Below are 14,949 nucleotides of genomic sequence, written 5' to 3' on the forward strand. Positions count from 1 at the left end.
GGATCAGTCGAGGCGATGTAGAGAAGGGGCTGGTGAGTATGACATTGGCATTCGGTTATCTATCAATGAGATGGAGGCTGGAGCCTGAAACCCAGCCGCCCCAAAAATGTCTAACACTGATCCTGAGAGGGACAGACGGAGACTCCACAAAGACCAAGTCCCAGCTATCGGTGAGGCAGAGGACTGGCTTCCCCGCGAAAGGGACCACAGTTGAACGTAGCGACTTTGTATGTGATTACACAGCAGCTCCTTGCACACGCGTGGTTGGAGTCCCACCGCCAGCATCCTGGCAACCCTGGACCAGCTGAGCGTGGCCAGACGATGCTCCCCCACGGTCCAGATTTTAGGATAGAAATGACATTACGGATTCTGTTAACTGTGGCCTACCTTCGACGACCTGAGTTCAGAGACACAGCCTGTCACTCTGACTTGCCACGAGGTGAAAAAAGTTGGCTCTCGAGAGGGAACAGCCCGGATTCCAATACGCTGCCACTGGCCAGCGCTGTAACCTTGAGTCCGTGACTTGACCTTTCTGGAGTTCCCTCTGTCTCTCCTCTCTCACACAGGGGTAAAAGTAACGAGCACCTCCAAGGACTCTTAGGAGGATCAAATGAGATAAGTGAAGCAAGTGAAGTGAGTGTTCAGGCTTGGACCCGGACTGCATCACCCTGGATACATGGAGCCGTTAATAGGCTTTTAGGCTTTACAACCTAATAAATCTGTGAAGCTTTATAACCGCATGTTCTCTGTGCCAACTACTCAGCCCCGCAGCGGCGTTACAAGAGCAGCCGAGACATGAACACAAATGGATTTGCTTGTGTCCCTGAGTAAGACCTCACTTATGGATGCGGAGATCTGAAGTTCGTGTAATTTTCAGACGTCACGCAATAGCCTTTCGACTTTCTTGCACCCGTTGAAAGCTGAACGCATCATTCTTAGCTTTCAACCTATGCAAAAACAGGTGGAGAGGTACCTTTGGCCCACAGTTGTATCCGCGGCCAGCCCTTACTCTACGAGAATCAAGACGTGGAAAGATGTATAGACACGTTCTCCAAGCTGTAAAATATATCAGAGAGCCACAATTAGAAATTTAGCGTAAAACAGTTTGCCATAGGGGCGCCTGGGTGGCTTAGTCGGTTAAGTGTCTGACCCTTGATTTCAGCTCAAGTCCCAATATCAGTGTTCGTGGGTTCAAGCCCTGCATCGGGCCCTGTGCCGACAGCTCAGAGCCTGGAGCCTGCTTGGGATTCTGTGTCTCCCTCTCTCTCTGCCCCTCCCCTCCTCACTCTCTGTCTCTGTCTCTCTCTCTCAAAATAAGTAAACATAAGTAAACAATAAGTAAATAGATAAAACAATTTGCTATAAAAACAGAATTTTGTCCATCTTGAACCATATAGAAATGAGTTTGATTTTCTTAATATGTAAAATAACCCGCACAAGAGATAATTCCATAGTAATATTAAATAGCAAGATTAAAAATCTTCAATGACTTGTATGAAGTATGGAGGAGATTTTTGAGTGAAGGAATATTTTGTTTTTTCTAAGACATGAATAATAAGCAAAATTATCACAGCCTGTCACTAGGTGAATGTTTGAAGCATTCTTAATATTTAAGAATTTAGGGGCGCCTGGGTGGCTCAGTCGGTTGAGCGCCGACTTCGGCTCAGGTCACGATCTCACGGTCCGTGAGTTCGAGCCCCGCGTCGGGCCCCTGTGCTGACAGCTCAGAGCCCGGAGCCTGTTTCGGATTCTGTGTCTCCCTTTCTCTGACCCTCCCCCATTCATGCTCTGTCTCTCTCTGTCTCAAAAATACATAAACGTTAAAAAAAAAATTAAAAAAAAAAAAGAATTTAACATACGCACACGTTCACACGTTTATTTCTGAAAGGTGAATCATTTCAAAATTTTCAAATGTAACAGATTTTCTTAGAATTTGTAGTACAAGAAAAAAGTAAATTATATTTACATATATATACATACAGAAATATCAATAAAAATAGTACAGCTGATAACTCCAATGTTTCAAATATTTTACCAAGGCACTGTTGTATACAGGAGTTAAAGACTACCATATAGCCCACAATTACTTTTCCTTCAGCTACAAGTCACTTAAAGATAAAACATATTTAAATAAAACCCAATGTCGAGCTATAGTTAATGAACTCTTTGCATGTTTTATATCCAAAGTTGTTTTAAGCAGTCATTTTCATCCAGTTTTTATTTTAAAAGATATCACATGAGAGCTACATTCTCTTCATTGATGGATGTTTAGTAATACCAGAAAAAACTGCCTTCTCTGAAAACAGTCTTCTCATTCACATGAAATCTGATGAAGACATAGATAAAATAGTTGAAACCTGATGTAGACATTAGAGTTTCCAGCAAAAGTACATTGAACCATAGAGAATATTAAAACCATCTCTAATGTGTTTAGGATCTCAAGGTCATCATTTTAAAAGCCCTGAATACTATAGGGAATACTGAAAAAAAACCATTTTATTTTGATTAAGAAGCATGATAAAACCATTTGAAATATCTTTATAATATGCATCTACATTTGACTATGGTGGGAGCATGTCAGGTGTGGGCTTGGTTGTACGAGCAGCACATTTACCATGTGTTAAGATATTTGCTAACTTCTGGGTGTGCCTACCCCCTCTTTTTCCTTTAAAAGGGCTAATCATGCTCTAAACTTCCTGTATCCTTTAGAATGACATGAATCTGTCACAGATGCTGGACAATGAAAGGGTTATACTCTAAAAAAAAACCCAAAAAACAAAAAACAAAACAACCAGATATCCCATATCTACTCAAAACATCATGTTGTTTCACTAAAACGTGAATCTGTACCTTCTACATGATTGTTGGGTGGTTTTTATAAAAATGAAATCATTTCCTTAGGAAAAAAAAAAATAAAACCATTTGCCAATCAGAATATCTTCATTCTGGGGGTGGGGGAGAGGAAAGACTTTTTTTTTTTTTTTTTTAAAATAATGAACTTCAGTCCCTGGCTCTATGAACATTCACTGACTTAAATGAAAACAAAGTATTGTGCTTCTAGAAGCTAGTTTTTTTCGCTAGCACAGTCTGCGATAGCATCTGGGAACTGTCACCAAAATGTTAAGATTTACAAGCACGTTGACCTGTGAATCAGTGCCACCACGGCCAAATGTGACTGTCCAGAGGGACTGATACGTGATGGTGTGATGCAGGCCAGTCACGTGATCTCTCGTCCTCTTTTGCCAACCGTGTGTTCACAAATGTTTGAATTTATACTTAAACTCGATATCGTTTAGTGGCGGCAAAATGCCCAAGCCTGCGCGGGACTGGTCCAGAGGGGGACATTTAACATGACTGTCCACAAGCTCTAGTTCAAAATAGGAAAGCATCAGAATCAAAAACTGTTTGATTTCCTGCACAGCAAATAGTCTTCCCGGACATATGGTCGCTCCTGACCCAAAGGGCATGTAGTAATACTTCAGCTTGATTCCGTTGCTGTAGAAGGTGGTCTTCGTCTTCCCATTTTCATCAAGATATCGATCGTATTTAAAAGTCTGCAATAAAAATACAAAGAAAATAAATCTATCAGCTAGTTTTAAAGGAATCTGTCTCTTGCTTGACCTGGAGGCTCCAACGAGTCATTTTCGTTTTTAATCCAATCTGTGGGTAATTTCGCCAATTCCCCACCTTGACTCAGAAAGTAATAGGGAATAGTTTAACAGGAACCGATGGGAACAGAAAAAGCTTTATAATACCTTCCATCCTGCCTGGGTGACTAGTTCCTCTATTAGGCAGGACAAGAAGGACAAGTTCAGATTAGAAACTAGAAGAACCAATATATATATTAGCGTCTAATTTCCTGGATTCGGGAGCAGTACTTGTTAAGGAAAAAGGAAGCCAGCAACTCTCTTATCATGACGGCAAACAATATCAGGCAAAGATGATGAGATGACAAATACCAAGAATTTTAAAATTCAGGCCAGCCTCCAGGGTTTCCAACATATATGAATACTGGACATAGTTCAGGAGGCAATGCCCATCTATGGTTTCAATGGTTAAATCAATTCTGCAGTGATAAATTTCCTCTTTATTTCCATCTGGGTAGGCCTCCCCTGGGTATCGAACTGGGATTAACAGTCACTTACCAGAGGGTCTGGGTAGATTTCTGGATCTAAATGCATCAACTGCGGATAAAGAGCTATGATGTCATCTTTGCGGATGTTATAGGAACCGTCCTGGAGGTGCAAAGTGAAATCCTCTTTAGCCGTCCGGATGTTCAGGGAGGCACTGGAAAGCCTCAGAGACTCCTTGATGATACTATCTAAATATTGTTAAAGGAAGCAAGAAGGAGAAGGAGGGAAAGAAGGATGAATGGGAGAACAAGTCATGTATTCAAAGGCCTCATAATATGGAGCCTGAAATACTGATAGCAACCTATTACACAAAGTTGAACAAACTCGGGACAGCCGGCCAGATAAAACCTTCCCAAACTTTATTCTGTTGCCCCTGTGCTATAACCAGTGATTCACTTGTGTCTGAATGTGCTTTTTAATCTGATAATCTGAGTTTGAAATAATCATTTGATCAAGATATAATCTTCTTGGACACCAATGGGAACTAGACTTCCATAATTTTATAGCTAAAATCATCTTATTTCTATCTGACACTAGACATCCAATACAACTGAAAAATCAGTGAATCACTTTCATGTGAATCAGTCAAAGTTAATTACTTTTGAGATTGAATATACTGCTAACCTTTTTATATGGAAACATTTTCCCGGATGTTTACCGCAGCTTCCGTTGAGTGTTTCCAAGAACCCATTTTCATCACTACACTCTGATGTTGTATGATGTAAAGGGGCAGAAAGAACCACCCTGAAAGTAGCTAAAATATGAAGATGTCATGCGAAGGTCCAGCCTGATCCTCTAGCCTCTGTCCTCTTAACTCTCGTGTTTTAGGTGCTCATCACATGATTGTATATAAAATCATAGCGTGTTAGCAGCTTTATTTTACAAATGAGAAAAGCAAGGCCCCCCAAAATGAAGCGACATGTCTGGGGGTCATCCATGGTGGGCACAGCCCAACATAGGATCTATGCTTCTTGCCTCATGGTCACCTCCACTAAGGCCTGCTGCCCCTAATTGCATACACTGGTTTCTTTCCTCAAGAGAAAAGGAACAAAAACAAGAAGAAAACTCTTTATCACTACACACATAGAATACTTTCGTATTTCTGTAAAACACGGAGAAGCAAAGATAAGAAAAGTAAAACAACCTTCAATCCCATCAGTCCCCCCATGCAGCTAATTGTGGTTTCTTGATGGTACTTTTTCCTCTCTGTTCCATGAAAATGAGTAATATGCTCCCAGTAATCGTAACATGAGTGGTAAGAGTCGGGCAGGGCAGAGACACAGTTGAGAAGTGTAGGGTCAGGAGTCCCACGTAAACACTGTCTCTGGGTCCACCGTTCTATCCCAGCTCAGAACTTAACCTTTAAATATCAATTTCCTCTCTGGTTATATAGAAACTAGTCCCCAGTCATAGGATTGCTGTGAGGCTCAAACAGGACAACACACATGAAATACTTAGCTTCATGCTTACAAAGTAAGTACGTAATGCACGTTGACGATTACCGTTTGTGGCGCACAGTCAATGAAATGTAACATAGTAAACGTACCTAGCACTGGTGTCTCATTCAGTTGCCTTTGATTCAGACAAATAGGACTGCCTTCAAAGCTGGTTTTTTGGCCAGCACTCTCTAGGGTCTTTTTCACTTCTTCAGTGGCTGCTTTCAGTGCTTCAGGGCTCCTATCAAACGTTGAGAAAAGAAAAGATGTGCAGAAAATAAATGGTGTCTATACCAAAGGAGCTGCCAACAAATAGTTTTCCCCTTCTTTTAAGGAGGCGGCCAAGACACCAGAGAAAGTGGGGAAGGGGCATTCGCAGTTACTTGTTACTCCGTTTTGCACTTGTGTTTAAGTCCTTGGATATTCGCAAGAATCGTTGCCTTACGGGGCCTTGCGACATAGAAGTAAAACTTGGGGCATACTTCTATAAATAAATGATTCTAATAAGGAGTACCTGGCCAAATCAGTCACACACATAGCAATGGAGGAGGAAAATTGCCTCTAAGATAACAATTATAGAGTGCAAATGGAAATCTGAATTTACTCTTAAAATCCATACCGCGATTTCAGGTAGAACAATAGCTCTTCCATGCATGTTATAAGTTATTGTTCTAGCGTGTTGACTTGTAAAATGAATGGCACTTCATTTCAGTGCATGGACATTTAGTAGATGCCATGGGAAGGGATCTATAGAACACGATTGCAGTAAATTGAGTCTCATAAGTATATGTGTGGCTATCATAAAATGGCTACTATTACCTTGATGATATTACGTTGATGTTGTAACCTTACGGTAAATATATAAATTTATTCTGGATAGAGCTTTCTCAAGTAAAAACTTTGGAAGCCATTTAACATCTGAGGCATATTTGTAATGGGGTTTTATATCTGAAATTGTTTCTAGATATTTTTTATATTAAAGGCATAGCATAGTCAACCATCAGTGGAAATTTGGCTTTCCCAATGGTACAGAATCGTAGTTTTGTATCCGTGTGACACGAAACACTCAACTTAACTGGGATAATTCAGTAAACAATTTGAATGGCAAATTTCTAAAAACACTTGGGAAGAAAATCATGTTATGTAAAGTGTATATTACATACGGTGTTTTCGTTACATACATTTAAAAGGCAAAATCTAGCTAAATCCCATCAATAACGATTAATAATAATATGACTGATCCACAGCTATCATAGTTGGTGAGATAAACTCTAAGAAGTCATAAGGGAGCGAAAAAAACAAACTATTGATGCACAAGTGAATAAGGCGTAGGTACTGCCCTCTTACTGTCCAGAAGTCAGAAGCGCTTAAATATATTTTTGTGATTATGAAGACAGAATTCATCAACTTAAGGAGGCGTCATGAGGAACAGCTTGAGGTTGAAAGCCAGGGCTCTGGGCCCAGGCGGCCTGAACTGACCCTACATAGTGTGTTCTTTTCCCCTAGGAAGGTCTCCGCTTCTACAAGATACATTAACCAGTCACATTTGCTTATGTTTTTATGCGGATTGGATGAGCTGATACCTGTTAAGCACTTATAACGTAAATGTCACACTCTTGATTGACAGCATGACAAAGTACGATGACTCTTTTTTTTTTTTAAGTGAAAATAGTAGATTTTCTTGGCTCTATTCAAATAAAGAAACCAATGGGTACATGGCTCGTTACCTAATCATTTGAAATAAGCTCCAGAAAGTCGCCGGAATGGTGTTTGCTTGTGATGCCCAGAGGACAGCGAGGTGTGTCTTGGCCTTCTCCATGTCATCTAAGGTGTAAAGCATATCATTCAGAAACCTGACCAGTTCTGAGATGTGGTCTCTCTTTCCGAGGTTCTCGTGCCGCAAGCCCTCTGCCAGTTTTTCCCGAGCATGGTGCGCGGTCTTGAACACATGAATGGGGAGGCCTGCTACCAGAGCCGGAAAGATTTTGTCAAACTGCTTGAAGTGGTCAAGGTTATTTAGAATAAGTGCTTTTTGTGCATCTTGCCCTGTAAGATCTTTGCCAAAGAGGGTTAAATACCCAGCTTCAAACATCACTCGGTAGCAGAAGGAATACATCCCTTCTGTCACCCAGGCAGGCGTGTTTGATTTAGCTACCAGTGGACGTCTCATGACAAGTTGGAGGTTCTCCATCATGGTTTCTGTGAGGGAATTCAAGGCATCGCCCTGCAGGGTTTTGATGAAAGTTCTGTTTATGTTTTCAGTGGTATTTCCGTCACTTGGGTCAATGCTTCTGTGCCCAAATACCTGACGATAGATGAAATGTGTGAGAAAAGAGATTAAACCTGATGCAGTGCTAGAAAGTGGCTGAAAAACAGATGAGATGCTTTCATAATCTTCTACTTGTTAAAAAAAAAAAAAAGGGAAGGAGGGAAATTGGCCTTTCCACATACAGAGAACTTTTCAAATACATGGCTTCCTGAAAAGCCAAGTTGAAATTCCAGTTCTTCGGTGGAATATCCCTTAACCCACCCAAGTCGCCTATTTCTTACTTTTCTTATGCTATTGCATCTAATGGAAGGTTAATTTGGTACTAATCTATATTTGTCTTAGGCATCAGTTCTCTTCTATATTTTTTTGTAGATGTACTTTACCAGACTTTAATCTGCTTAGAGCAGAGACTGTGTCTAATACTTCCTTGCAGACTCACTAAATATTGGCTAACTCCTTTCTCTATTAAGGAGCCTCTTAGATTATAGCTAAGCAGGGGCACCTGGGTGGTTCGGTCGGTTAAGCGTCCGACTTCGGCTCAGGTCACGATCTCACGGTCCGTGAGTTCGAGCCCCGCGTCGGGCTCTGTGCTGACAGCTCGGAGCCTGGAGCCTGTTTCAGATTCTGTGTCTCCCTCTCTCTCTGCCCCTCCCCTGTTCATGCTCTGTCTCTCTCTGTCTCAAAAATAAATAAACGTTAAAAAAAAATTTAGATTATAGCTAAGCAATACCAAAATATCTGATCAGTTGCTTAACAAAATTGAACAACTGGTGTGGCATAGAGTGTGGCAAAACAGTTGTTCAGGGGTAAGTTCCCACCCCATGTGCTCTGGGAGTCATGTAGACATCGTTGACAAGAGTGAGTTTGTAGCTGTCTTACTGGTACAGTGCCATGTGGCTCAGCAAAATATTTCATTTTTCTCTCAGTCTAGGTAGTTAAGAAATGACAAATCTATACCTATTTTGACTTTTGAAATGATTAGTACCAAGAGGTTATAGCTAATTGGATCTATTATATTTCTAAGAAACTCCGTGTAAGGGTAACCCTCTTCACCATCTCTATTTTTTTTTTTTTTAAATTTTTTTTTCAACGTTTTTTATTTATTTTTGGGACAGAGAGAGACAGAGCATGAACGGGGGAGGGGCAGAGAGAGAGGGAGACACAGAATCGGAAACAGGCTCCAGGCTCCGAGCCATCGGCCCAGAGCCTGACGCGGGGCTCGAACTCACGGACCGCGAGATCGTGACCTGGCTGAAGTCGGACGCTTAACCGACTGCGCCACCCAGGCGCCCCCACCATCTCTATTTTTTAAGTCTAAGTACATCAAAATGCTAAGTAAAGTGACATGTTCAGAAGTAGAAGACACACAAGCAGAATGCTATACACACGGGAAACGGGTTACCTTTGCAGAAGTAGTGAAGTGGAACTTTTTCCAATCCAAGTATTTTCCATGGCACAACACTTTCTGGTATGACAAGGGATTCGTGAGAAAGTGGACATAGTTTCCCATCAATCTGCAGGTGAAAACAGGACCATGTTTCTTTTGACTTGCTCTCAGGAACTCAAGAGGATTCGCCCCAAATTGCAGAGCACATCCCAGGTACGGAATCAACCCATTCTCCAGAGGTGGTTCACCCATCTGTCTGTAAGACACAAATACATGATAGATATGAGAAATTACACATTGTTTTTTATTTACACCTGGTTTTTAAACTTTTACTACTGACTTTCAGCTTCCAAGCTCTCTACAGTTCTAGATAGTTTTTTTGTCCCTGGGGCCCTCATCTTTTACTAAAATAATGGCTTGTATTAACTTAGTAACATGAAAATGATTGCTATATCCATCCATCCATCCATCCATCCATGCATTCCACAAAACTTATTGTCTACTAAATGATAGTCATTTTTCCCAGTGATGAGGATAAAAGAATCAACAAGGCCAACAAGATTCTTGCTCTCAGTACAGATGAAACTACCTACATTCTAGTGTTTATATTTTTTCTAAGCATCATTGGCCTGGGTATCTCAGAATGTTTTTTTTTTATTGTTACCCTTAAAGATATAGAATACTGAATTGCAGAGAAGATGGCAAAATTGAAGTGTTCAGAATCTTCATAACTTAAAGATATCATTCTATGGTGATATTTGACAACAAGAATCTCATTTAAAACATTAGGTTATTATAAGATGAAATTATGTAAGTGTTGACAGGATCATCAATTGTGATTCAACATTCATGCTCTTTTTTTGCATCTTTTTTCAAGTATAGTTGACACACAGTCTTTTTTTTTTTTAATATATGAAATTTATTGTCAAATTGGTTTCCATACAACACCCAGTGCTCATCCCAAAAGTTGTTTTTTTTTTTAAATAGAGAGTGTAAGTGAGGGGGGGGGGGGCAGAGGGAGAGAGAGAAAGAATCCCAAGCAGGCCCCGTGCCCAGCACAGAGCCCAATGCAGGGCTCAATCTCACAACCATAAAATCACAACCTGAGCTGAAACCAAGAGTCAGATGCTCCACCAGCTGAGCCACCCCGGTGGCCCCACACAGTCTTTCATGCTATTTTAAATGTTTTTATTAAATAATATCAACATTAATTTTCCAACATAAACTCCTATCCCTCTTGACAGAATTACTTAGCATAAAATAATTATTTTCATTGTAGTTCAAAGATCAGTAAAGTTCGCTAAAACTAGAAATTATCAGGCCTGAATTAAAATACCTTAAAGCACACACACCAGAAAACTTGTAAAAGACGGACAACACATAGCAATCTACATAGCCGAAGACATGTTTTGGGTAATTCCGTCTTTTGGAGATTGATACAACAGAATACTTACATACCCCTCCCCCAAATACTCTTTGAGCCAATCAGAAGGTAAAGAAATATGGCTATGTATGTGACTCTATTGGTACTTCTCATATGCTTGAACCAAGTATAAACGACACACCAATAAAAGTGATAGTATATATATGTAGCAGTTTCCCAGTGTAACATGGTTAATTATCATTAATGAGAAGAAAGTGACAGAATAATCAATGCAGGCTCTGTGCTCTTGTCCAAACCTAGGCTGAGTCTGTACGATGCCCAAGAACTAACGGAGCATCTTTTTAATCCTCATGTTAGAAAGAAACCCTTCCCACTGCAGACCCCACTTACCATTCGTATCCTTACTAATCCAAACTTCATCTTTCCAGACACACATACACATGCAAAGAGACCTTATAAGGTTTGGCGGGTATGTTTAACAAGTTTGTACATTTTTGCATGACCATGGGTATGTCAAAACTAAAAGGGAAACACTGTCATTCTATCTTTTGTTAGATGTAAGATCTCACTTTAAAAATTTTAATTAATTTAAAATGTTTAAGTTTTTTAATTACAGAAGAAAATGCTAATGAGTATAAGTGCATAACACCAAATTTATTATATAACCATGAAGGTAAAAGACTATTAAATGAATGAACTAAAATGCCATTTAAAGATAAAACCTTCCTTACCTTCTCCTCATTCCAAGAATAAGCCACAAACAACAGCACACTGCTACCACAATCCCCCAGATCAAAGATACGGTCATCATTTTACAAATCTAGTGCAAACTCTAATCCGACTCTCTGATTAGAAAGGTAAGGATGTCACCGAACAGAGACTCTAGCTAGACTTTTATATAAGGTAGGATCCTACACTTGAGTGACCAAAGCAAACAATTAACCATTTGTTCATCTTATTAGAAAAAAAAAAAAAAAAACTGGCCTTGAACTAAGTCCACAGGTATCAGAAGAGGTTCCAAAACAATCAGAGACCTGGAATACTTGATAAGTTGAAGGTCTCTCAAACATACACTGACTTAACATTCAGACCTGGCAACAACAGGTAATATTGCAAGTTTAGTATGCTTATAAAAAGGACAAAACATAAACGTGTTCAGGATATCGAATAGCAATGTAAAATGTAATAATTTAAAGAAAAATAAACATACATTATCATCAAGCTAATGAGTAGATCTTGTTACCTTTTGAAGAAGAAATCAATTTAAATCATTTGCAACAGATAATCGTGGTCAAGTTCAAAGGAAAGAGAACTGGGTGAAATGTTTCTGCTGCTTCACGGTTCAGCGCTTTCACAAAATCATAAATATTTTGCTATATATAGTAACACGTTACTTACCTAACATTCTCAAGCAGGTATCCCACATAAGTCCACCTGCCAATTAAGCAGTTTATTTTAAGCACCAAAATTTTATCAACCATTTTTGCTCATTGAAAATACATTGTTACTTTTTCTAGCTGTTAAAGTAATGCAATTTCATTTCAAATAATTTAAGACTAACTGAAACCTATCTTGGTAGAAAGTGAAAGTCAATTTATAACTAACCTTCCCTACTACTCCCCACTCAGAGCCAACAACCGTTAACTTGTATGGTACGTATCCTTCTAAGTTTTATTTCAACACACATATATATTACTTGAGCACCTACTCTGTGCCAAGAATTCTTCAAAAGTATTCTGGTTATAGGTGTTAACAAGATGGACAGATTTCCTAATCTAATGGAGACTCTCTTTCAGTAGAGAGACAGCTATTAAAATATAAGGGTTATGAATAAAATAAAACATGGTGTAGAGAGTATTGGGGATGAGAGCAACTTTAGACTTGGTGTTCAGGGAAGGGCTGTCTGAGGAGGTGACATTTAAGATCTGAATGACAAGAAGCGATTAGTCAAGTGAGAATCAGAAGGAAGAGCCTTTTAATTTTTTTTAATTTTTTTAATGTTTATTTTTGAGAGACAGAGAGAGACAGAGTGCGAGTGGGGGAGGGGCAGAGTGAGAGGAAGACACAGAATTCCAAGCAGGCTCCAGGCTCTGAGCTGTCAGCACAGAGCCCGACGCGGGGCTCAAACCCACGAACTGTAAGATCATGACCTGAGCCAAAGTTGATGCTTAACCAACTGAGCCACCCAGGCGCACCGCAAGGAAAAGAATTTCAGGAAGAGGGAACACCACATGAAAGGTCCCGAGTCAAGGATGAACAAGGATGTCTAAGAACCAGAAACAAACAGAGGCAATAAGAGGAGACGTGGTTAAGATACAAAGAGCTTGACGTAGACACGAGCTAGTTCGTATACAGCGATGCTTTAGAGTAGAGAGAGATGGATTTTGGAGGGCAACAGCTCAAAATACAATCTTTAGTTCTGTAGATTGCTATGTGTGGCCAACTTGACAACTGAACTTGAAAGAGTCTGCAGCTAGGAAGAAAAACCAAGCTGGGAATAGAAACCTCAAGCCTTCAGCATTTGGGTGGTACTTAAAGCCAAAAGGCCTTACGAGATCACCAAGGGAGACCATAAAGGCCACACCAGGCCGCAAAGCACTCCACTTACTGAGGTCAGTCGGAGAGCAGGTGAAGAGGAGAAGGGTAAGGAAGAACCAGGAAGAAAATCAAGAGAATGAGGTGTCACAGGAAGCAAAAGGAGAATGCATTTGAAGAGAGATCAGTGATTAACTATCGCATACTACCTGGAGGTTGAAAAAAATGACCAACACTGGATTTTACAACATGGAAATGGTTGGTGAATCACATATAAACACACAGGGATGGGTTGTATGGAATGTCACAGCAGGATATCACAGAGAAAACACCAACCTAATATCTGAACAATTAAGCCCTTCAGAATTGCCCCTCAAATAAATGAAAACAAGCAAAATACCTAAAGGAGAGGGGGCATGGGACCTCTTACTATCATCTTGCAACTTCCTGTCGATCTATGATTATGTCAAAATTAAAGATTTTCAAATGGTGAAGGGGAAATACATTCACAACCCCAGGCAAACTTTCTGAAGTTTTGTCCTCCCTACCACCTCTTATAATCCTACCAACTCCTTTCAAATACAGCCTGGTTAGTATTTATCTCCGTTTTCCTTACCCTGATCTATTCTTTTTACTCCTTTACTTGCTATCCCTCTTCTCTACAACAACAGCCCCGGAAACACACACACACACACACACACACACACACACATACACACAGTTTCCTTCAGTTGGCTGAGGGAAAGCAATGGCTTGAATACAAATATTCATATTTTTTCATGTTATATACGGCTTATGTGTTCCTTCTGAGGATATCACTTCCTGCTGCTGTCATATGTCCACAAATAACCTCCATCACACCCCTAACATCCTGCTTCTACTCCAATGAGTGGGAATTAGATGCTTGTTACAGTTGTCAAAACAATCAGTAAACTTCATGGAAATCCCTACAAGCTCTCCTGATGCCTAAGGGTGTAAAAATTTCATGCATGAATTTTAGGACATCTCAGTGTGTTCAGCATGGTGCTCAGAGCATCAGGCATTAAGTAAACGCTAGCTGAGTTGGAAAGCCCTTTGCTTGCTTTTTTATTCTCTGCTATGTTTCAAAATGTGAAACTTCTCTTTGTCGTCTTTGCCTCCCTGCTCTCTCTGGTTCCACACTCACACACTCATGCTCGTTCACACACACACACACACACACACACACTCATACACACCACACTGAGCCCCTACTACTCGTGTCAGGCACTACATCAACACTGGGGACACAGTGCTTTGTTAGGCAGCTGTGAGCCCTGACTCTGTGGGGCTTCTGCTGCAGTTGGGGGGACGACTAAGTGCCCTGATGCCCAAAGAAGGATACTCTAGTTGCCAGAAGGCCAGGCGTGATAAACCGAGTTTATCTAAACTCTCTAATCCCTCCATTGCCTGTCAATTTCCTCTTTCTTTGTAGATAGTAGCAGAGAGCATATGCTGCTGTGCAGAGGAAAAATCTTGTTCTGAGCCTCAAAGAATATAAGGCCTGAGTCGATACCCCATGGCCACGAACAGACGTATACAAAACAAGGAAACTCAGACGAGAGGAACAGAAAGTAAAAAGGACAACTACAGCTATCAACTTATGTCAGCTAATGACACATGTCAGTAGTTTCTATTAAGAAATGCAGAGCCTAAATGCCCATCAACTGTTGACTGGATAAGGAAATTGTGGTTTATATACACAATGGAATACTACGTGGCAATGAGAAAGAATGAAATCTGGCCTTTTGTAGCAACGTGGATGGAACTGGAGAGTGTTATGCTAA

General features: G+C 40.3%; 1 protein-coding gene across 1 annotated transcript; it reads right to left on the bottom strand.

Annotated features, from left to right (window-relative positions):
• Positions 1-1,862: 1,862 nt before the first annotated feature.
• On the bottom strand, positions 1,863-11,506 carry LOC131494902 (cytochrome P450 7A1). Its single transcript, XM_058699641.1, has 6 exons — positions 11,341-11,506; positions 9,241-9,481; positions 7,297-7,874; positions 5,680-5,810; positions 4,146-4,321; positions 1,863-3,554 (listed from the first exon to the last, which is right to left on the bottom strand). Exons 1-6 carry the CDS (start codon positions 11,418-11,420, stop codon positions 3,255-3,257), a joined length of 1,506 nt encoding a protein of 501 aa, XP_058555624.1. The 5' UTR covers positions 11,421-11,506; the 3' UTR covers positions 1,863-3,254.
• Between the last annotated feature and the right edge of the window lie 3,443 nt (positions 11,507-14,949).

Source organism: Neofelis nebulosa, chromosome 14 (genome assembly GCF_028018385.1).
Source record: "Neofelis nebulosa isolate mNeoNeb1 chromosome 14, mNeoNeb1.pri, whole genome shotgun sequence".
Classification (NCBI taxonomy): Eukaryota; Metazoa; Chordata; class Mammalia; order Carnivora; family Felidae; genus Neofelis; species Neofelis nebulosa.